The following is a 25,335-nucleotide window of genomic DNA, read 5'->3' on the forward strand; positions in this document are numbered from 1 at the left end:
TTGCAGACTTGTGGGGGGGGGGTTGTTGTTTTTTCAAGACATGATAGGCTATGTAAAGATTTACGTAGCCTATCATGGCTGGGTGAAAGAAAAAAAATGCGTACGCAAATGGCAGCAGCTACGGCCCCCGCCATTTGCGTTCCTTGTTTTTGGTGTCTTAGTCTACGTAAATATTTACGTAGACTATGACAACAAAAATAAAGGGGAACGCAAATAGAGTAGCTGGCACTATTTGCGTCCCTTTTTGATTCACCGTTTTAGCCTACGTAAATATTTACGTAGACTAAGACGGCAAAAATAAGGGGAACACAAATGGCGTAGCGGGCGCTATTTACGTCCCTTTTTGATTCGCCGTTTTAGCCTATGTAAATATTTACGTAGGCTAAAACAGCAAATCAAAAAGGGACGCAAATAGGGCCCGCTACGCTATTTGAATTCTCCTTTATTTTCGCTGTCATAATCTACGTAAATATTTACGTAGACTAAGACGGCCAAAAATAAGGAACGCAAATGGCGGCGGCCATAGCCGCCACCATTTGCGTACACGTTTTTTTTGTTTGTTTGTTTGTTTTACCCAGAGCCCTCCGCGGCTGGAAATCCAACTGCGGATGGCTCTGGCCTGGGCCTGGCCGGCTGCTCCGTAGAGCCGCTACGGAGCACAGCCAGCCATTGAGGATTCCAATGGATTCTCCATCTTTGCAGCCAAAGATGGAGAAGCTCCATACAGACAGTAAAAACAAGACCTGGAGCTGATTGTGGCCCAGATCATGAGCTGCTTCTTGCAAAATTTCGGCTTAAATTGAAGAATGTAGGGAAAACCACTAAACCATTCAGGTTTGACCTGAATCATATCCCTTATGAATATATAGTGGAGGTGAGGAATAAATTTCAGGGATTAGACCTGATAGACAGAGTGCCTGAGGCCCTGAGGAACTATGGACAGAGGTCCGTAACATTGTTCAGGAGGCAGCAACTCAATCCATCCCAAGGAAAAAGAAATGCAAGAAAGCAAAGTGGCTGTCTGATGAGGCTTTACAAGTAGCTGAGGAAAGAAGGGAAGTGAAAAGCAAGGGAGAAAGGGGAAGATATATCCAACTGAATGCAGAGTTCCAGAGAATAGCAAGGACAGACAAGAAGGCCTTCTTACATGAACAATGCAAAGAAATCGAGGAAAACAACAGAATGGGAAAGACTAGCGAGCTCTTCAAGAAAATCGGAGATCTCAAGGGAACATTTTGTGCAAAGACGGGCATGATAAGGTACAAAGAAGGCAGGGACCTAACAGAAGCGGATGAGATTAAGAAGAGGTGGAAAGAATACACAGAAGAACTATACAGGAAAGATCTTAATGTCATGATAATGATAGCCATGACAGTGCAGTCACTGAACTTGAGCTGGACATCCTAGAGAGTGAAGTCAAGTGGGCCTTAGGAAGCATTACTAAAAACAAAGCTAGCGGAGATGACAGTATTCCAGCTGAGCTATTTAAAACCTTAAAAGATGATGCTGTTAAAGTGCTGCACTCAATATACCACTTGGTGTTGAGGACCCCCAGGATGATGGTCCTGGGGGATCTCAACTTCCATGCCGAGGCCGCTGTATCCGGGGCGGCTCAGGACTTCATGGCCGCCATGACAACCATGGGGCTGTCCCAACATGTCATTGGCCCAACGCATATAAAAGGACACACGCTTGATCTGGTTTTCTCGACTGGGCAGGAGGATGGTGATCTGAAAGTAGAGGAATTAACATCTGTCCCTTTGTCATGGTCAGATCACTTCCTGCTGAGGTTTAGACTTCTGGCGGCCTTTCCCCTCTGCAAGGGTGGGGGACCTATTAAAATGGCCCACCCCGGAGATTAATGGATTCCGTTGGATCCCAGAGGGCTCTGGGGGATTTTCCTGCTGGTATGGCTGGTGCTCCTGTTGAAGCCCAGGTCGCTCTGTGGAATGCAGAGATGACTCGGGCGGTTGACACGATCGCACCCAAGCGCCCTCTCCCTCTGAGCAGAGCCTGGCCAGCTCTTTGGTATACACCTGAGCTGAGGGCAATGAAGCAAGAGGGGAGACGGCTAGAACGCAGGTGGAGGAAAACTTGTGCTGAGTCTGACCGAACACAGGTAAGAGCCCACTATCGAGCCTACTCTGTGGCGGTGAGGGTGGCAAAGAGGCAGTTCTTTTCCACCAGCATTGCATCTTCTCAGTGTCGCCCGGCGGAGCTTTTCCGAGTGGTTCGCGGCCTGTTACATTCTGGGCCAGGGAGAGAGACGGTGGAACCCTCGGTAGCACGCTGTGACGGGTTTGCGCGGCACTTTGAGGATAAAGTCGCTCAGATTCGTCATGAATTGGACACCACCATTAATGCAGTTCCATTGGTAGAGGCGTTCAGAGCACCGTCTGGTCCAGTTTTATTGGATGAGTTTCAGTTACTGAGGCCTGAGGATGCGGACAAGGTGCTTGGCCAAGTCCGATCGACCACTTATGTGCTTGACCCTTGCCCTTCATGGCTTATTAAATCAAACAAGGAGGGGTTGTCCGGCTGGGTCCAGGAGGTTGTAAATTCCTCCTTGAGAGAGGGAGTGGTGCCTGCCGCTTTAAAAGAGGCAGTAATTAGACCACTCCTGAAAAAGCCTAACCTGGACCCAGAGGATGTTAACAATTATAGGCCAGTGGCCAACGTCCCCTTCCTGGGCAAGGTGCTTGAGCGGGTGGTTGTAGGACAGCTCCAGGCACTCTTGAATGAAACGGATTATCTAGATCCATTTCAATCGGGCTTCAGGCCTGGTTTTGGAATGGAAACTGCCTTGGTCGCCCTGTGGGATGACCTCTGCCGGGAGAGGGACAGGGGGAGTGTGACCCTGTTGATTCTCCTGGACCTCTCAGCGGCTTTCGATACCATCGACCATGGTATCCTTCTGGATAGGTTGTCTGGGTTGGGAGTTGGAGGCACTGCACTACAGTGGTTCCGCTCCTACTTGGATGGCCGATTCCAGAAGGTGGTGCTGGGGGATTATTGCTCTGTGCCATGGCAATTGTGCCATGGGGTTCCACAGGGCTCTATTCTATCCCCCATGCTGTTTAACATCTACATGAAACCGCTGGGGGAGGTTATCCGGAGGTGTGGGCTGAGGTGCCATCAATATGCGGATGACACCCAGCTCTACCTCTCTTTCTCATCAAAACCAGGTGAGGCAGTGGCTGTTCTGAACCAGTGCCTCGGCACGGTAATGGACTGGATGAGGGCCAATAAACTGAAACTCAATCCAGACAAGATGGAGGTACTGTTAGTGGGTGGTTCGTCTGCCCGGCTAGGTGATAATCAACCTGTTCTGGAGGGGGTTGCACTCCCCCTAAAGGATCAGGTTCGTAGTTTGGGGGTGCTCTTGGATCCAGAACTGTCACTTGAGGCACAGGTGAACTCAGTGGCACGGAGCACTTTTTATCAGCTTAGGCTGGTATACCAACTACGCCCTTATCTGGACAGAGATAGCCTAGCTACAGTTATCCATGCTCTGATAACTTCTCGTCTGGATTACTGCAATGCGTTATACGTGGGGCTGCCTTTGAAAACGGTCCGGAAACTTCAGCTGGTCCAAAATAGGGCAGCAAGATTGTTAACAGGGACTGGCCTGCGAGCTCATATTACGCCAGTACTTTTCCAGCTGCACTGGCTGCCTGTCCATTTCCGGGCCCGATTCAAAGTGCTGGTGTTAACATTCAAAGCCCTTAACGGCTTGGGGCCAGGTTACCTGAAGGATCGCCTCCTCCCATATGTGCCTGCCCGGACCTTAAGATCATCAGCAGCAGCCCTTCTCCGTGAGCCCCTGCCAAAGGAAGTGAGGCGGGTGGCTACTAGGAGGAGGGCTTTTTCTGTTGTGGCACCCCGGCTCTGGAATGAGCTCCCTAGTGAGGTTCGCCTGGCGCCTACATTGTACTCCTTTCGGCGCCAGGTGAAGACCTTTTTATTTTCCCAGGCATTTTAGCTTTCTAAATTTTTATCTTTGCTGTTTTAAATCTGTATTTTAAACTCCTGTACTGCTGCTAGGTTTTATTGTGGTTGTATTGTTATATTGTGGTTTTAATGTTCTATATATTTTAAATTGTTTTATTGTGTGTTGTTTGGTTTTAGTTTTTGTGAACCGCCCAGAGAGCTTCGGCTATTGGGCGGTATAGAAATAAATAAATAAATAAAATAAATAAATACCAACAAATTTGGAACACTCAGCAGTGGCCACAAGACTGGAAAAGGTCAGTTTACATTCCAATTCCAAAGAAGGGCAATGCCAAAGAGTGTTCAAACTACCACATAATTACGCTCATTTCACATGCCAGCAAGGTGATGCTCAAAATCCTACAAGCTAGGCTTCAGCAGCAAGTGAACTGAGAACTACTGGAAGTACAAGCTGGGTTTCGAAGAGGCAGAGGAACTAGAGATCAAATCGTCAACATTCTAGGGTTGGCGGAGAATTTCTCCCCGAAACTTCGGGGGGCCGAGCGCCAACGTGTTCGGCCCCCCGAACAGGTTTCGGGGAGAAATTCTCCACACACACCCCGCCTCCCGCACCCCCCCTGGGACGGGACTTACCTTTGGCGAATGTCCCTCCCAGCGGTGGGTCCGGCCGGTGGTTCAGCGGGTCTTTGTCAGGGGCGGGGGTGGCAGCCGATCATTCGACCGGCTGCCGCCGTCACCATTCCAATAAAAGAAAAAAAAACGCCCCCGTGATAGGCTACGTGATGATTAACGTAGCCTATCATGGCTAGATTTGCAAAGTCAGCCGTGATAGGCTACGTAAATCGTCACGTAGCCTATCACGGGTGACATTAAAAAAAAAAAAGTGCGTACGGATAATGGCCGCCCCCATAGGGAGCCGCCATTCACGTTCCTTATTTGGTCGCTGTAGTCTACATAAATCTTTACATAGACTACGGCAAAAATAAGGGCAATGCTGCGTTGCCCTTATTTTCTCCGTAGTCTACGTTTTGTTTTGTTTTTTTTACTTTTTAGTTCGTGGCCGGGCGAGGCGAGGTGCCTCCTCCCCAGCCTGAATTTCTGCTGTGCGAGGCGGGAAGCCTCCCCCCCCAGCCTGAACTTCGCGGGGGGAGCAGCGAAACGCCTCCCCCCCACCGTGAAAAGCTTCGAGGACAGGTAAGGGACTTTCGTGCACCCCTACAACATTCACTGGATCATGGAGAAAGCAAGAGAATTCCAGAAAAAACATCTTCATCGACTACGCTAAAGCTTTTGTGTGCTTCATCGACTACGCTAAAGCCTTTGTGTGGATCACAACAAACTGTGGCAAATTCTTAAAGAGATGGGAGTACCAGACCACCTTACCTGTCTCCTGAGAAACCTGTACGAGGGACAATAAGCAACAGTAAGAACCGGACATGGAACAACCTATTGGTTCAAAATTGGGAAAGGAGTACGACAAGGCTGTATATTGTCACCCTGCTTATTTAACTTATATGCAGAGTACATCATGAGAAACGCTGGGTTGGATGAATCACAGGTCGGAATTAAGACTGCCGGGAGAATTATCAACAACCTCAGATATGCAGATGATACCACCCTAATGGCAGAAAGCGAAGAGGATCTCAAGAGCCTCTTGTTGAGGGTGAAAGTGGAGAGTGCAAAAGCTGGTTTGAAACTCAACATTAAAAAAATGAAGATCATGGCATCTGGCCCCATCACTTCCTGGCATATGGAAGGGGAAGAAATGGAAGCTGTGACAGATTTTATTTTCTTGGGTTCCAAGATCACCGCAGATGGTGACTGTAGCCATGAAATTAAAAGACGCTTGCTCCTGGGGAGGAAAGCTATGGAAAACCTAGACAGCATAGTAAGAAGCAGAGACATCACCTTGCCGACAAAGATTCATATAATCAAAGCTATGGTTTTCCCAGTAGCAACATATGGCTGTGAGAGCTGGACTATAAGGAAGGCTGAGCACCGAAGAATTGATACCTTCGAAATGTGGTGCTGGAGAAGACTCTTACGAGTCCCCTGGACTGCAAGGAGGTCAAATCAGTCCATCCTAAAGGAAATCAACCCTGACTGCTCATTGGAAGGACAGATACTGAAGCTGAAGCTCTAATATTCTGGCCACCTAATGCGAAGAGCAAACTCCCTGGAAAAGACCCTGATGCTGGGAAAGATTGAAGGCAAAAGGAGAAGGGGATGGCAGAGGATGAGATGGCTAGATAGCATCACCAATGCAATGAATATGAACTTGAGCACACTCTGGGAGAGAGCGGAGGACAGGAAGGCCTGGCGTGCTATGGTCCATGGGGTCACGAAGAGTCGGACATGACTTAACGACTGAACAACAACAACAACAACAACATAGCTTTAGAGTGGGTGTAAGGAGACATGCAGTTCTAAAAATGGGAAATATCCCCACTTCGCCACCACCAATCAGGATATTTACCATAAGATGTCAGGGCTTCCTTTGCCTCCCTCCATTTTCCTGGTGTTGTTTTTTTTTTTTCAACTGACACACAAATGTTCCTCATCTCAAATTTCTGTCAGCCATCGACTTGATTAATAGATTCACAAAAGACCTGTTCAGGTGTTCAATCCCTAACACATGAGGGGGACAGTGGGGATGAGCTCACTGACCCCCTTCATTGTGGCCTTATCAATAGTCCTGCTGCCCACCATGCAGTGGACAGGGAAGGTCTGAAGCAGGAACTTCTATGCTCCAATGCATGGAGTTCCTGTGCTATCAATGTTTAAAATAACATGGGGAGCCTCCACACACAGAGTAACCTCCCCGCCCGCGCAGACCTTGCACCTCCAATGCATGGAGTATGGCAGAGCTCAAGAGGGCTACTGTCTGACTGATTTGTTAATTAATTAATTCTAAATATTTATAAGCTGCCTTTTAGGGCAGACGCCCTGCCCGGGCAACTTCTGTAAACAATGTAAAATGCAGTTACACATCAAAATAAAAGAACCATTACAAAATGGTTTCATTCAACCCCCCCCACACACACACACACACTTTCTCTCTCACTGTCACTGTAGGCAAAACTGCCATCAATATTGTGTAGGCCCACAGGTTCCTGTCAGGCAAGTTTCCTTCCTTCCTTCCTGTCATTTTCTTTTAATTCACAAACATATGTACTTCTGTGTACTTAGACCAACCCCAAGTACATAGAACAGGGGTGGGCAACTTGTGGGCCTCCAGATGCTTTGGCCCACAACTCCCATGTTACCTCACCATTGGCTATGCTGGTTAGGGCTGATGGGAGTTGTTGGCAAAAACATCTGGAGGACCACAACTTGCCCACCCCTGATGTAGAAGCTACTAAGTTCTTTCTGGGTAGGTCTCTTTTGCTTCCACCTAAGATTTAGTGAAAATGATCAAGCTCCCACCCAGGCATCAAAACTCTGAAATAACACTATGTTCTGTTTTATGATAATTTCACAATACAATGCAGGTACATGGATGTCTTCAACAGTTTACTTGGTGAATGTCACACTAACTCAGGAAGCAGTCACAAAACTGTTTTTATACAATTGTTTTCAGGCTGGAATGGCTCCATATGATCTACAGCCCGGAACACTGTAAGGAGAGTGAACTGACCTCTTAGACAGTCTTCTTAATAACTGCTGCTACCTGACTGAAATGTCACTGGTTTAGAAGACTGAAAAAAACTAAAAAAACTAAAAACTAACTCAACTAATCTAGTCATGTTACTTAAAAGCAATACTGTTCACCCACCAGTCTCCCATGAATGGCCCTGATGGAATCTTGACCACAATGTGCCACAAGGTAGCAGCTAATGCATTGCACAAAGATATTTACAGGGAAAATTCTACAAAATTACAAAAGTAAGGAAGTCACGCAATAGGCTGCAGGAAAAGCCATATTAATCCTAAGATTGCTACCCAATTTTAAATGTCAGAAAATGCCACTCAGTTCAATCAGATCCTGGGGATGAGGAAAATCCATCCAAAGTCAAGTGATGCAGTGCTTTGGCTGGGTGGTGGAGGGTGGGGTGGGGGAGAGAGTTGTGTGGCTTATTTGCCTCTGCATGTGGGCTCTCTTATCTCTCCCCTACTCCCACTGTATGGACATAAATCATAGCATAATGGAGATGGGCACCTGTCTGGAATTTCCCTTCTCGCTGTTCCCATACTATGGCAGCATTCAGATGTAACAATAAACTATGGTTTTTTATTATTATGCAAACAAGGCTGGGTGAGCCTTGGGATTGTGTGCTCCACTCCCCTCTCCTCTTCTGTAATGGATGCAAGGAGATTGGAAGCTTTTGCATGCATTTTTAAATAATTGCAGTTTAGTATTATGTTTGAACCAGGGCTGGTGTCAAGGTTAGACATGGTTAGGCACCTGCTGAGGCCCCACACCTCAGAAAGGGTCCACTGACAAAGGCCCTCTGGAGCTGCTCCTCCTCTTCATAACTGCAGCCTGATTACTTACCTGCTGTAAAAGCTCTTATGTCCATCACAATAATGAAAAACATTAAGAACGTTCAGTAAAGAATGAGTATGTTTGATTAACCTTCCATTAGGCTCTTACCTTCTTTTATCCAGCCACAAGGTTTGCTAAACTTGCTGCTATTAAAAATGAATGTTGGAGCAGTGTGCATACCAAATTTCAGAGGAAGTGAAAGACTACTGAGTGATTAGCAAAGGAAAATGGAAGTGATTATGGAGTGATAAAGTGGTATACTTGACATGTATGTGGGCGACCCACTCTCCCAGGTTTTCATAAAGATACAGTATCTCCGTTTGCATTTCTCATTGTTGTTGTTCAGTCGTTAAGTCGTGTCCGACTCTTCGTGACCCCATGGGGTTTTCTTGGCAAGAATCCTGGAGTGGGTTGCCATTTCCTTCTCCAGTGGACCACATTTTGTCAGAACTCTCCACCATGACCTGTCCGTCTTGGGTGGCCCTGCCCGGCATAGCTTATGGCTTCACTGAGTTATGCAAGCCCCTTCGCCACAACAAGGCAGTGATCCATGAAGGGGCATTTCTCATAACACTTATGAATTCTGCTAAATCACAGCCTTGATCTGTTACATTTTTTCTCTTGGAGAATAGTTTTTTTTTTGGAGGGGAGAATGCATTGTATTGTAGAGTCCAATGTAGGATGGAACCGAAGTTTGGTGATAGAGCACTTGCTTAGCATGCAGTTCCAGGTTCAATCCAGTTTTAACATATCTTAGTTAACTGGCTAGGAAAGATAGTGGAGAGCCGCAGCTACATAGTTAAATAAACCAGTGGGCTCACTCAGTGTAACGTAGCTCCTTAGTATTCATGGGAAGACTAATCAGCAAGGAAGAAGATTGGCAACTAAAATGACAGGATCCAAGAACTGTTACAGAATTCACCCTGCACTTCACAGCTTGCAGCATAGGGTGGAATCACACAACTACAGCATTGTGAAGCTTGATCTCCAGACATGCAGCAAATGAACACTACCAACTACTCAGAAATATGAAGAAGCAAGGAATGTGGTCATGCTTAGGTCACTGTGTAGCAAGTGCTACATACTGTGTTTTTATTTTTAAGCACTCACCACCAGGTGAGTTGTCCTGTGAATCTCTCCTGTGAAAGAGTGACTAGGGAGGATACAGGAATGGAGGCTGACTGGCAATTAGGGACTGGAGATGGGAGAGAGGGTAGAGGCTGGTAGAGATCAGAAATTGTCAGTATATTTGAAAATGAAAATGTTTATGTTTATGTAAGATTAGCTATGCTAACTGAAGGGCAAGATTGTTAAATTATGTAATGTATCTTATTTAATACTTTGGTAGGAACCTAAAGGAGGAGGTTTATGTTCTTAATTGGCTATTCCCCAATGGTATTTAAATCATAAGTATTAATGCAATTTTTAAACCCACACAACTTGTTCTCAATAGTATATTTTCTCCACACCATTTCTGTGATGCTCCTAAAACTATTTCAATTATTCATACAGATGGGCCATAAGCATCACTAATCCCAAAGGTATATATTATGTGGTACTAATAAACACAGCTTTAACTGTGCAATCATAGATAGAGTTCTGGTTGCCACTTCATATCTCAGCCAAAGGATTTGTAAACTGTGTGAAGCTGGGTTTCTCTACTTTGTTGCACTATAGGTCTTGTCCCATTTTTAGGCTTACTTTCCTGGATGCCACTTCAAAAATGTGTGTGTGTGTGTGTGTTTTTATTTTTTTATTTTTTAAAAAACTTCTCATATCCAGGACTGGTACAAGTGTGTGAATGGAGAGGGGATGCCCTATGCTCATCTATGTTGTCATATGTACAACCTGACTTGGCTTGTAGACTTCCATTGTGTGGTAGAGTTTATGTCCTATGTTTAAAGCACAATTTTTATCTGTTTTAAGGACATTTGAATAATTATAGTATCTGCTTGGGCTACATGAGTACCAAATTTGTTTTCGGTCTGGTTGTGAAAACAGTTTAGCAATTATGATACTCTTGTTGAATGAGGTCAAAGCATCTTTATTTATTTCAAATGTGGGACATGTAATAAGGTCATGCTTTCTAATGAATTTTAGTCTAATGGTCTTAACCCTTTTTTCTATAATATTAAGAACTGTTATTGTGTTGGGAATCCCTTTCTCTACCCCTCTGTGTTGCACTGACTTGAATATCCACAGGCAATATCCTGCGAAGCTGCTGCAATATCCTCACCACGGGGACTTCCATGATATATAGCACTGGATTCACAGGTGCTCTTCCATACATGGAAAGACCTGCTCCATAAAAAAGGGGGCTTAGATCCAGCAGAGCCTGGTGTGAATGGAAATGGAAAGAAGGAATTTTTGACAATTCCTCCTTCTTATGCAGGCCTCCCCCAACTCCCACTCTGTTCCAGGGGGATCCCCAATGTTCTGGAGAAAAGAGAAAGTTGAGCCAAGACCTGAAAGCATCGTATTCCTCTCACAGAAGTCTGGACCCAACTCCCTATATTAATTATCAATTACACACTAAATGCATTTTGGTTGCTTTAAAATTATGGGACTTTAAAGGTCAAAATGCAGCATTACCTTTTCTTCTCAGTAGAAGTGAAATCCTTTATCAGTCTCACGCAGAACTACACCATGTTCATTATTTATTATTGTACAAGTATCTCTTACCCACCACTTTTAAGATTACCTTGGAAATACCTAGATTTCTATATGGATGTTAGCTGTTTCCCATTCATTATATTTGAGACAATCTAACTTTGTGCAATCTGTTTTGTACCTGCATATATTAGCTGCATACTAATCCAGACTTTACAGCCTCAGATGCAACTTCTTGTGGGTATATTTTTAGGTGCGTTTAAGACATAAGATGCCACATCTTCAGCATAAACCAAAGGAAGACAGACAAACAGATAATCTGTACTTATTTATTTCTGATGTTTTAGGGGATATATGTCTTTTATGATGGCAAGAGGCTAATAACATTTCCTTATTCAAAGCTATTTCTATTTAAAGAACGATTTGAGGCAGAAGGAAAAGTTAGATTTTGCACATAAATCAGGTTCAAAGTGTAATACAATTATAATTACATATCGCTATAATTATTTGACCCAGTTCCCTATTGTTCAGAAGAAACTGATTTCAGATATAGGCTTTATTTTCATGAGGCCTACATGTATTCCCATTTACCCTGTGATTAGAGCTACTCTTTTGTCTTCTTATGCAATGTTATTATATTGAATTACTTTAAAAGGTGTCCATTAATATGCCAGATGTTTTGCCACCCTACAGTGTCACCATCTGTCCCATTTCCTCCACACACTGCCCCCCTGACACCTGACCTGACACAGTGTACATCCAGCTGCTACCACTTGCCCTGTCACCTGCCAGCCCTGAAGACCCCACTGCCATAATGGTACTTTTCCTACTCAGGCATCCTCTTCAAATCACTACAGAATATTTGAGGCCATGAAGTGAGGCATGAAAATACTTCCATGCAGTACAAGTTCTCATTTTCCATGTGAGGACAGCAGAAGTCAATGAGAAGGAGAATCCCTGCTCCCACCCCATCAGGGCTGTTCTCTTTTCATTTCACTTCTGGGGTTTGGTCAAATTCAAGGGGGCATTTCAGCCAAAACCATGAAAAAAATGAAAGGGGAGGTGGCTTGCAATTCTGGACTGGAGAGGGCCTTCTTACATCCCCCCCCCCTTTTTAAAAACAAACATTTGTCCCTTTCTTTTTACAGCTTTTCCCTTGAAGTGGCTAGAATTGCAAACTCCTCCCACAAACCATTTGTTTATTTAGCTATTCTTTATTATTACATTTATATCCCACCTTTTTTTCTTCTTGCATTTGAGAAAGCTGGGCTTTGAATCATGACACCAAGAACTGAACTGAAATGGCTACATGTGCAAATTGTGTGGCAAATTGGGGGCCAGTCTTATCCACAGAATAAAACACAAAGCAATTTTTCCCTGTGAACATCACCCTCTCATCTCTTTCAATTACCAATGAGAGGAGGAGGAGGAGGAGAATATATGTACAGATATTAATGTAAATATGTTTGGCCTATATCTGCAATATTAATGCAACCCCACTTCTCTGAATAAATGACCAGACAAAAAGCTCCTTCAGTTTTTCAGCTGTAAAAATATTTATATCCCATCTTATATTAGTATTCTGATTAACTGAAATACATTAGGTTCAGCAACATCCTTATTTTTTTATTTCCCATGAATTGATTGAAATGCATTTTGATGGTATGGTAGTATAAGTATTCTACTCTTTATACTTTCAGAACAATTTTTTTGTTTATACTATTTTAATTGGGGGAGGGGGGAGTTTTTTAAAATTATTATTTTTTAAACAAAACCCAGCAACATCCTTAAACTGAATCCTGATAATCTCATCTTTGGAAGGGGGATGGATTATACGCCTCTTCACTATTGCTTTGAAGCAAATCTCAAACACATAAAGGCACATCTATATACCAGCTATTTCTATTGTATGTACTGTACTTCACTTCCTCCCTCAATTATTCTTGCATATATCTGCATGAAAATGCTACTGCTTTTTATTTTAAAGTCTTTATCACACAGGGTTTGTCATCTTCAAAGGGAACAGAAGACTGAACAAGAAGCCCTTTGATAATGTGTGACTCCAGAATTATTTTAGAGGCCCAGACAGATGGTGAAAAGTATGTAAAATTTCCTCTGTAAGAATGCGAGTCAGCAGGGCTACAGGCTGTGGAATACACGTAGCTTAAGTGACAATATGCTGTAGCCTCTTTAATTGCCAGCCGTGCATTTCCTCCTAGTTACTGCCTAATGTGTGTGGAGTACAGCGCTTGATGACATCACTACTGCCTTTCACGGTTTACTGTCACACAAAAAAGAAGTTCCATTCCCAAGATAAAGACAGCTCCGGGCTTCTGAATGTGGAAGCCAGCCATCAGCTCATGCTGATAGAACATACAGTTAAGGACACTGTCAGATTCAGAGTGGAACATTTTCTAAATCATTTACAATAGCCACCCACAGCGGGTTCTTAATGTCACATTGGCACTAATCAACAGCATGTTGTTTATTACTGTCATCAAACATGTCTCTGTTCTCTCACTTGACCAGCCAGCCACAATACTGGGCACAACAAGTACCTGGCTGAGAAACAGCTGAGGTAATGTCCAGGGTGGCTTCTGAATACACTCAAAAGATGTGTCTTGTTGGTTGACTGTAGTTCATGCAGCAGCTTTGAGTTTGACATAAACAGAACAAAACATTGTAACCATATGGAACTCCATTTTAGGCACTAGCAGTTAAATCCTTAGGGGTCATGAGAACAGCATCCACTTCCATCTCCCCATTGGAACATGCCAGGAGATGAAACTTCAGTCAGGTTTTCTGTTTCCTGTATGGTTTGCCTTTCATACTGGAGCAGGGGAATAAATATGATGGGACAGTCACAATGAAAAGCAGCTATAGGGTTATAATGACAGGATCCCCTGAAGCCAGTGTACAACACATTCTATTCCCTAGGGTTACTTGAGTAATACTTGGTGACAAAGAGTATGCTACTGTTCTTCTGTTACTGAACGTTAACCCCCTGCCACGTTCCTGGAACAGGTTCAGACTTGTAGGTTTATCATTTGTTGGCAGCAGTACCAAATGCTGAGAGAAAATAAGCTATCAAAGAACAAACACCATAAGGAGAAATTTTACAATTTGTTCACAGGGTTGGAGTAGGACAGCAAGAACAACACCAAGACACCAAAGCTGGCCACAGCTTTATTGGCTACAACCTACATGGAGTTTAACGTACAACAGAGCAGTCAGAAAAACTGACAGCTGACAGAGACACATTTCCAAGCCTGCACACTAGGCTAACATTAAGGGATGGAAAGCAAGCTCAGGCCAACTATGTCATAGACCAATACAGTGGTAATTACTGCCAAACTGGGGGAAAGCCACACATGCCAGCCCCTGAGCTAAGCTGGATCTTGACATAACAGCCCCAAGACCACTTAATGAGGGGTCCCACACTAGGAAGCAGGGTGCTCAACCACTTATTCTCTGCTCTGGATCCTGCCCAATGCCTTCAACATCAACCAGGACAAATTATGGTGAAGACAAAGAACAACAAAACAAACTAATTCACTGTGAGGAAGACAAAAACTCCCAGTTCAGTTCACTAGGCCAATTATAAATGTCGTAAAATTCTAGGGATGGACGGAACACTTCCCTTCCATTCCGTTCTGTTTCCGTGGGGGGGGAGGTGCTCCGTCCCTCCCCCCAGAATCCTCGATGGGGGGGAGTGATCTGGTCCTCCCCCCCGGAATCCTGCCTGGCCGGCTCCACTCCGCGGCCAAGCCGTGGAGCTGCCAGCTGGCTCTGGCCGCCCGCAGCCGGACATCCGGCTGCTTGGCAGCCCTGCAGGGATGCAAATGGCTGCAGCTACCGCCATTTGCGTATGCTGGTTCCCCCCCCCCTGCCGTGATAGGCTATGTAAATATTTATGTAGCCTATCACGGCCTCCGCAGGGACGCAAATGGCATCCCTGCATTAGCTGTGATAGGCTACGCAAGTATTTACATAGCCTGTCATGGCTATGAAGCAAATAGCAGCCGCAGGACGGCTGCCATTCGCAAAGCAGTGTGGACGGGAGCAGGTAAGCGCTCCATTTTGCGCGCCTTTCGTGGGTTGAGGGGCCTCACCGAGATCCGTTGCGGAATTCTCTGACATCCCTATAAAATTCCTTCTCAATCCTGTCAACCACTGGATAATGTGAATGGATAGCAATGTGGTTAATGAATGCTAGAAGACAAGGGAGAGTAGAAGGTAGGGGACCAGATGAGGCCTCCTACTTATGGCCCAGGTGCAGTCCACTGATCCATGCAGAAGCCCCACCCCCATTAGGAAGGCAGCACCATCGTTTCATCCTGAGGCAGAGCATGAGCCAGGGCACAGCCAAGCAGTGATCCAGCCCAGGCCTGCAGGGAGGATACACTCTCCTCTCTCTCACCAAGCTGCCTCCACAACAAGCACAAAGACACCACCAGTAAGCAGGGGCCCATGATTTATGTCAAATACAATGCTGTTGTTGTTGTTGTTTTTGCTGTTGTTGTTGCTATTATTGTTGTTGTTGTGGATTAGCCCCGACTCAATTTTTGATAAAACATAGCATATAACTATGACAGACAAACGGATTTTCAATGGAATCCATTAACGTTTTCGGTGACAAGAACATGCATTTGCAAAACATACCCTAAAATAAGTGTGCACGCATGCACATGCGCATTCACACACACACACACACACACACACACAGGCCTGCCCTTGAAAGGTGCTTGGTCCACAATATTTATTTATTTAGTATATTTTTAACCCACCCAATAATGAACATTCTCTGGGTAGATTACAAAAGCTAAAATCTGCCCAGAGAATGTTTGTTCTTGGGTGGATAAAAATAGAATACTGTTAAAACAGAGGGTGGTTATTCAGGAAAAGCTTTTTAAAATAAAAACCTCACTGGCATCCAGTAGGTTTCCAGTCCCAAATCAAGTGTGCTGTTTTTGAGCTCAAACACACAATCCCATGCATGTTTAGACAGTAAAAGGTCCTACAATTCCCAGCATGACCAGCCAGCCAGGACTCTTTTTCTGTCTAAACATGCAGATGATGGAATCCTTAAAGTGCAACAGTCGGAAACACAGGTACCACATCATGGACCACTTCCCCATGCACTTAGTAATCTATGGAGGCCCTGCTCTGTGTTCCCTCTCCATCAAAGGTGAGGAGGATGGGGACATGGGATGGGGCTTTTCACTGAAACCACTAAGGTTGTGGACCCCCCACTCCTGCCCCAAGGAGACTTTTTTCTATATAACTTAGGAGTTGGGAAGACAGCTTTATTTCAAAAGATTTATGGGATTTCTTGAGCTCTTTTCTGTTTAACTGCTGTAGGTTTTGTTGATTGTTATTTATTTATTTTGGCTAGGTGGTTATTGTCTTAAACTCTTCTTATGTTTTGATGACATTACCATCACTGTTACTTTTTGTGAGCTGCTTTGTAGGTCAAAAAAGAGGGATAAAAATATCCTAAATAAAATAAATATTCAACCCCCAAAGTCACACAGACACATTCTGACTACGACTCCCCTGTGTACCTTCTACCACTGTTTTACTGCAGTAGATACCCCCAAGACCACTTAGGATCTAGAAATATAATTACCTAAGCATTTAAATGGTTGCAATGACTTTGCACACCTGGGATAGTATATATAACTGGCCAATAAGGGACATATACAATTCATTTCTCTTATACACATGTCTTACATGAAACTGACACCATAGTAGAGATGTATGAGAAATTCAGTTAATTTTTCATTAGGATTTAAATGATTCGCACCGTCCAAACTGAACATGGATTGGACTGCAACGTGCACTTATAAACTGTACATTTCCAAACTTGCAATGTAATTTGAGGATAAAAAAAGTGTTTGACAGCATGCATCCATTTGAAAAATGCACGTGAAAAAATGCATGCTTTTGAAAAATGCACACAAACATGCTTTAATCAATGGAAGAAGAATGTGTATATTCCAAAGATGCATACAACTGGTGCGTATATTTCAGAAAATATGCACAAATTTTCCTGCAAAAAGGGGGGAAAAAAACCAAACTGATCCTCACATGAGATGGAATGAGCCTTGAGGTAGAATTTGGAGAACTCTGAAGAGCTCGTTTTGCTTGTACACACATCCCTACATCCTAGCAATCACCATCTGACTCCACCAAAAAGCTACAAGTTTTCAATGGGTGCAGAAAAACTAACTATGTTACGGAAGGTGATCTGGCCTCGGAATGGAGGGATGGATCAGTCTATTTCTGGCCCATGTCACTTTTGCATATGTTCATACCTAAATCCATTTTGCCTCATTTCCTCATTACTCTGCATAAAAATGTATATTTAAAGATGTATTTTAAAAATATTTTGAATGTATTTTCTCACAAAATATGCATTCCTAAATAAATTATCTCTCAAAATATACATTTTAAAATACATTTTGATATGTTTTTTGAGCCAATAATTGCATCACAGTATTTGGAGCAGTGAAAAATACAAAAGGATAATTATGTCCTGAAGATCAGGTCAGTTTGTAACAGAATTCACAAGTGCTGAATACTTCAGGCAACCCTAATCTGGTTGAGAAAAATTTACAGAGAGCTACAACTCATTTGAAAACAACAGAGGCATTAGTTTAGGAGATGAAGATTGTGTTTTTATGCATTTTGTGCCCCCCCCCCCGGCGGTCCGGAACATGCTTCAACCTTTCGCCATGGAATGCAAAAGGACAGTGTATTCAAATGTACATGCAATTGGAAACTTCTAACAAAAATGCTATTATATTTGCTCCTGGTTCAGTGACTGATTCATGTCCAGTTTGTTCTTCAAGCCAGCAAAGCAGAAGATAAGACAATCTGCTGTACAAAAGCAAAGAACAATCAACACCTAGTTGGGCTAGAAAGTCTGTTATCTTGATAGATGCAGTCCGTGGCTGTGTTCCTCACTGAGCCGAGTTTGCACAGGAAGAATTCAGGTCAGACACCAGGGAAAGACAGGGAAGCAATTTATTGCTTTCTTCTTCCTCAGACATGCAATTTGTGTGCTTTACAAGAGAGGTGGAAAGTCACATTAATTTCTTTTTTTTTTTGGATTTGGGGAGTGAAAGAGAGAAAGTGACAAAGCTTGTGCAAGTAGCCAGATTCCAGATGAGTTTTTCTATAGCTACAAGAGTGCATCCTTTATCAATACACAGGGAGGAGAATCCAGGCGCTTTTTTCTTTGCTTCACTTTATTTACATCATTAAGCCTGACTGACATCTTGTTATGAGGCCAGTGCAAAAATGCTTTCCCATCAAGCAGGAAGTTTCAGCTAAAGAATCTCTGTCAAATAATCTGTCACTAAACTGTACATCTGAAACCTCTGAAAAGTGGTACTTTCATAGTATTACAAGGCACTAGATGAGTCTTGGGACAAACCATTTCCTTTCTGCCTAAATGGCTAGCGTAACAGTGCAAACCTATGCAGTTCTACTAAGTCTCTACCTAGTTCAATGAGGCTAACTCCTAGGTAAGTGGATATAGGATTACAGCCTAAAGTGATTCCAAATGCAACTACACTTCATATATAACTATGGCTATGGTGTTCTACAATATCATACCTCAAATCAGAAAACAAAAACAAACAAAAAATCAGGCATTAGGAATATTCTTTGAACTACAATAGGTCACACCTTATTTTTGATATGTTATGTACAGATAATTTGGGTGGGTGTCACTTATAGCCACTAATCAACAAAAGGCAAGATACTTTTCACTTAATCATCTTACCTTTACATGTGAAAATATTCTATTATATTTCAATTTAAAATATATGGGCAAGCAAACATGCAAAATGGTTTTTCCAATGTAGGTTACTGTGCATAAGGAGCCAAGACTCATGGCAAACTCACCAAACTACTGGTTCAACAGGTGGTGATGAGAGAAAACAAGCATGTTGTGTGAAGCAACTCTTTGAGGATAAGGCTTTCAGTGGCTCCAAATCATAATGCCTACACTACCTCCAGGATCAGAAGCAGCATGCCTCTGAATAATGGTTGCTGGGAAATAACAGTGACAGACAACTATTGCCCTGATGTCCTTCTTGTAGGCTTCTGGTAGACATCTGGTTGACCATGGTGGGAAACTGGACGCTGGACTAGATAGAACTTTGTTCTGATCCAGCAGGGCTATTTTAATGTTCTTATAGCAGATACACAGGTCTTTGTTTCTCAGCAAATTGCAGAAATGGCATTAAATTAAATAGCACACCTCCATGGAGCAGAATGTAAAGTCATTTTAGCAAATGGCAATATGTATAAGTGATCCTAACAAAAATTGTTCCGGGTGTCACATATGAGAACACCTTTCATGATCACGCAGAAATGCTAGTTGAATTCCTGCACCCACACCTTTCACCTTTTTAATAATTGTGCATGCCACGCTTCCTGTTTTAAACCCAATAACAACCAATCTATTTCTGTAGGCTGCCCAAATACAGGAAAGTTATTAGCAAGGCAGCAGATCTAGAATTATATGATGACATGGAGAAAATCCAGTACAGTGGTCCCAATAACAATAACTCCATTATGCTGCAGACCTGAGCTAACAAAGTAAAAACAAATTGCTTTATTTGTCTTGCATTCATATTAAAGATGTAGTCTAGATTTTATTTCTATGCAAAATGGCTTTTATGCTATTTATAAAATATCTTGTGCTTCTCAAATTTAAAAGGCTTCCATGATGTACTAATAGAACTGAAATTGTACCCATAACTTTAACTCCTTTCTTGGAAATAAGTTTACTAGAAATAGAATGAATAGAAAGCACTGCTGCATATACAGTATGAAATGCTCCTGTACATTAAACCTTTATCTGTTTGGGGAAAAATAGTTGGTCATCTTTCTTTTTCAAATAGAGAAGGCCTGATGTTGGCCATCCAGACTCACATTCAGTTACCATTAAATGAATCACTTCTCTATGCTCAATGGGGGAACTTGAAGATCATTTAAACAATTCTGCTGGTGACCCTCACCCCCATAGATATGCCCTGAAATCTGCACTGACTTAAGTTAAATTGCAATTGAAGTGCAGGATCTTATTCTTACTGACCTACCGATAACATATCTCTTAACAAATCATTTAAGATGGACACCGCTTCCAGACTGAGGGTGAAAGAAACAATGCACCAGTGACAAGAAAGGCACAAAGTAATGGACCTTCCAAAACATATGACAAAATGAAACCAGTAACTGCAGATGCATTTGAATAGAAAGAAGATGTATTACTTATCATTCCTGAAGATATTTAATGAGCAACATTTCCTTTTACCCAAATTTTATATGTGTAAGAGGGGTCAATTTTGTGCATTAAGGAGACATATGATGTTTGAGGTATGGGTCCTCATGGAAGTCAGTAATAATATCTGAAGTTCTGCATGGATCTCATCGGTTCTTCTCAAATCAGCAGCAGTGGTACAGATGCAGTATTGGACTAGAAAGTAGAGATATAATCCAAATGACACTCATCTCACATAACTGATCGGTGGGCTTCCCCCCCCCCCGTGGGCTCTTAATTTTGTGGGCTCATTTACAAAATTAACAATACTGTTGGAGTCTGGATGTCATTTGCAGTTTTCTGGATGCCTTTTTGCAAGTTCTCCTCATGCTTGAGCCATGGAAATTTTTTCTAAGGATCTGTTTGATCTTTGTTGGCCAGAGAATATTCTCATTTGGTGAGCATTAGAGTTTTTCATTAATGGCAGAAAGCGAAGAGGATCTAAAGAACCTCTTGTTGAGGGTGAAAGAGGAGAGTGCAAAAGCTGGTTTGAAACTCAACATTAAAAAAACGAACATGGCATCTGGCCCCATCACCTCCTGGCATATGGAAGGGGAAGAAATGGAAGCAGTGACAGATTTTATTTTCTTGGGCTCCAAGATCACCGCAGATGGTGACTGTAGCCATGAAATTAAAAGACGCTTGCTCCTTGGGAGGAAAGCTATGGCAAACCTAGACAGCATAGTAAGAAGCAGAGACATCACCTTGCCGACAAAGGTCTGTCTAATCAAAGCTATGGTTTTCCCAGTAATAACGTATGGCTGTGAGAGCTGGACTATAAGGAAGGCTGAGCACTGAATAATTGATGCTTTCAAACTGTGGTGCTGGAGAAGACTCTTACAAGTCCCCTGGATTGCAAGGAGGTCAAATCAGTCCATCCTAAAGGAAATCAACCCTGAGTGCTTATTGGAAGGACAGATTCTGAAGCTGAAGCTCAAATATTTTGGCCACCTAATGCGAAGAAAAAACTCTCTGGAAAAGACCCTGATGCTGGGAAAGACTGAAGGCAAAAGGAGAAGGGGATGGCAGAGGATGAGATGGCTAGATAGCATCACTGATGCAATGAATACGGACTTGAGCACACTCCGGGAGAGAGCGCAGGACAGGAAGGCCTGGCGTGCTATGGTCCAAGGGGTCACGAGGAGTCGGACACGACTGAACAACTCAACAACAACAGGAGTTTTTCATAAGGGCAATACTCCAAAATTTGTTGTTCCCTATAAAATTGCCAGCTCTCACACTTGAAATTTTGTGTCCCCATTTATTTAACTAATTTAAATTGTTTCTATGCTGCCTTTTGATGTTAAAATCGCTCAAGGCTGCTCACAAACATTCCCAAGAAATGTAATAAAAACAATTATCAAAATAAACATGAATAAAACAGAAAAAAAACACTGAAAAGCAGAATCAAAACAGCAGAGACAATCAATAAAGCAGCAAATAAAAACCAGTTCAGGATCTTTTTTTTAAAAAAAAAGAAGCTTGGGACAACAAGACACTCTATGATAGTTACTCATTGTAGCCATAATGTTAAGCATCTGCCTAGCAATGAATGAACCACCTATGTGCCTATATACCGGTTCCTTACATTTGGAATTGCATTAGTAAAGGTGCTTCCAGAGGTAGGGCTCCTAGTTCTACCAGTCCAATGGCATTGTGCAGCTATTCCATATTTTTGTTCCTTAACAAATTTTCTGCGGTAACAACAACAACAACAATGGAAGAAGCAGTGGGAAGACATGGGAGGGTTATGAGTGGAAGATGACATCATCTAGACCTACCCTACTGCCGCCGCCCCCCCCCCCAATTCCATGAATGAAGCAGGGTGACTGATGGCACAATAAAAGCATTATCTGGAAGCAGCCTCTATTGCAGCTTTGTTTGCTGTAGTCACCTCTTCAAATTGGATTCATCAGATTCTTGGTTGCATCAGTCCTCCATCCACACTTAATCTGCATTCAAGGCTTTTCAGAAAAGTCACTGAGAAAGGTGAACTATTGCCAAGAGTCTTCTCTGGGGAAGAAAGCTTTGTCAGATTAAGTTTCCTCATCATCCCTCCACAACACAACACACAGCTCTTCCCAGCACTTTAATCGAATTAACTTCAAAATATGGAGTTGATTAGAATCTACAAGGTATTATCCAAATGTACTTACCTTTGAAGAAGCAGTCTTCATTGTGAACAATGGTAATCTTTTGCTTTTTTAGGCAGGCCGCCCGGTGCACTTCACAGTGGTTTTCATAGAATTCACCATCAGAACCGCACACAGGCTTGTAGTGAGGCTTGCAGTGTTCCATGCAGGCACACTCCGCTTGTCCTGTTCCTCTGTTAACCACACAGTGCCTGCCCAAACCACAATACTTATTTTCACACGATCCAAGAGGAGCATCATGATTCACATGCCCTGAAGAGGAAAAAAGAAGAAAAGAGTCGACTGACGGATTGTATTTTATGATCTCTTGATACTGGCATGCATAGTGCCTAAAAACAAAAGAGAGAGAGAAAGGAAAGGAAAAACTAATTTTCTTCTGTAAACTGATCTATTCCACAGTGAGAAGAATCATCTTGTGAGTGTCATCCATTGCTTAGACAGGCATCACAAACAGAAGAGTGCACACCTGGAGACTGCAATAAATTGTGTCAGAAGGCAGACCTACTCAGGATGCAATACAGTGGGCAATTTTCCTTGGTCTATGTATATAAATCTCATGGTATGTTCTTGAGAACTCTCATGTCTTTACACAACGTTCCAGTCCACATTAAGCCAGGGGAAATTTTGAAAACCTGAACGAAGTGTACAGCCTAAATAAACAGAACAAAATGCACTCCCCTTTTTAAAAGGTCAAAAAACAATGGTTAATAATATAGATCTATTTCAAGATTCAGTTATTGACATTTGATAATGCTATTAATACAACATGAACTCTCATGTACTGATGAGTTCTGCCACACTCCACGCTCTTTATTTTTGGGCTGCAGTGTCCATTAAGTGTTATTTGTGCGTGCAAAAGAGAGTGTAACATATGCTTGTTATATTATTGTATGCTGTTTGCATTGTTAAATGTGACCCAGGTAAGATAGGGTTAACAGAGTGTTAGGTAGTGAATGAAAGGCGTGTGGGGGGCGTGTGTGTGTGAGAGAGGGGGGGGGAATTTAAGGTTATAAAGGGAATGAACTGACAAATATTGGATAGAGCCTTAGGGACTGAGGAAGTTATACCTAGTGAGCGGGGTTTGGGGAATAGGATTTAGAAGGGGTAGAGTAGGCAGGTAGGTTAGGACCAAGTATAATTTGATTGATGATGATGATGATGATGATGAACTCTTCTTATTTTAAATAATTTTTATTTGTTTTATTTATAAAAACAAAATCCCACGTGTTGGGTTGTCTACCATCAGAAATGTTTGCTATCATTAGAAAAACATATTTCTTGGTTACTTCTCCTGTACTGAGTAGAGAGAACCAATTAGGCATATTGTGCGTCTCTTTAACCCACAGAGTAAAGGAGCTGGAGCTATGAGGGTCAGCAAAGACAACTGACCCAACAGAGATAAACATTCCTGAGGGGTTTTTCTTATCAGTTCCTTTAGGGTGAAGCTGGGGAAGGTAAAACCCAGGGCAGGAGCATCACAGATCGCTTCCGAAGTCACTCCGAATTCTCCTTTTGTACTAATTTGTCCCCAAGAGCCCTTACTAGTAGTCTGGCAGTGCATTCCAAAGATCCATAGTGGAAAACAAAATAGTCCTAGACTTGGAATGTCCACCAAGACAGTGTAAGGCCTGACTTGCTCATCAAGCAGACTACATTGGAAACACCAAAGATTAAATTTACTGTTTTGCAAAACGCATGTGCTGTTAATGAGCAACATTCCTTGGACCTGTCAAGTGCCAGACTGGCCCAGGCAGTTTAGGCCCAGACAGTTTAGGGGCTTTTGGACTGGCTTTCAGTTTCAGGTGAGGGTTGGTTCCCAGAAGGTAACAGTCAGCTCCCCTTCCCACTCCAGTTCAGTTGGTTTTACATGCATGTGGTGCCCTCCTCTACCAGCAAAGCAGGTGCATGCAGTGTTCCACATGCTCAACATTACAAATAGTTTCCATACTGCATCTGACCTCTGTTTTCTCTTGGGAAGAAAGGCATGGCATTCACCTTGGGCCAGCTCAGGGGATTGTAGTAAGTGATTAGCTTCTGCCAGCTCTGGCCACCAGCCCCCCGCTCCAAGCTGTCCCATGCTGTGACTGAGATGGAGACGGGAGCAGCAGGAGATGGCTGGCACCAGTCCACCTAACTCTGTGGCTCAAAACTCCTGTCCAGCTGAGGCACTTGTCTGCTTGCTACCAGATGTGGAGAAGAGAATGAGTGGCTGCTGATGTCGGAAATAAGGGAGTGAAGAGGAGCAGCCAACAGAAGCCAGATCCGGGTCAGCATCCCATGTGTGTGTTTGTGTTGAGTGCATGAAGGGAGAAAGTGCATGTCTGTATGCTTCCTGTTCGTGTGTGGATCAGAGAGTAAGAAGGTTTCAGCCCCTATGAGCCCCTCCCCATCATGGATTCAGTGTATATGTAGAGGTGGAGTAAGACCACACTCACTAGGCCTGCCTCCAACAATGAATGACCATGCCCCCAGTAGATGCACATACAGCATTAATGATAAAAAAACCTACACACATACAACTGTACTAGCATAGGGCTTCCTCATTAACTACACCCTGCTGGCTACACCCATATACTACTGGGTGTAGCCAGCAGGCACATCCATCATTGGGGGGCAAAGCTAGTGTGGGAATTCTTTTTCCCCTTCACACATTCACTGAACACAGGATATGGGGTGGTCTTAAGAACACCTCTATGAACACACTCTGCTTGTCTCTCAGGCATGCTGAATGTCATCCCATTTTGTCAAGATGGGACAGAGATCCATGACACCTCTTGTAGGGCTGTGCTAAACTTTCT

General features: G+C 43.2%; 1 protein-coding gene across 1 annotated transcript in view; it reads right to left on the minus strand.

Moving 5' to 3' along the window:
* The window catches only part of FSTL5 (follistatin like 5), a 683,196-nt gene that overhangs the window by 403,240 nt on the left and 254,621 nt on the right, over positions 1–25,335 (minus strand). Inside the window, exon 4 of the mRNA XM_084856378.1 lies at positions 22,541–22,789. Within this exon, the coding sequence (XP_084712504.1) occupies positions 22,541–22,789 (249 nt within the window). The remainder of the gene's footprint in view (positions 1–22,540; positions 22,790–25,335) is intronic.

This window comes from Heloderma suspectum, chromosome 5 (genome assembly GCF_057233095.1).
Source record: "Heloderma suspectum isolate Gila_16-S chromosome 5, 16-S_ref, whole genome shotgun sequence".
Classification (NCBI taxonomy): Eukaryota; Metazoa; Chordata; class Lepidosauria; order Squamata; family Helodermatidae; genus Heloderma; species Heloderma suspectum.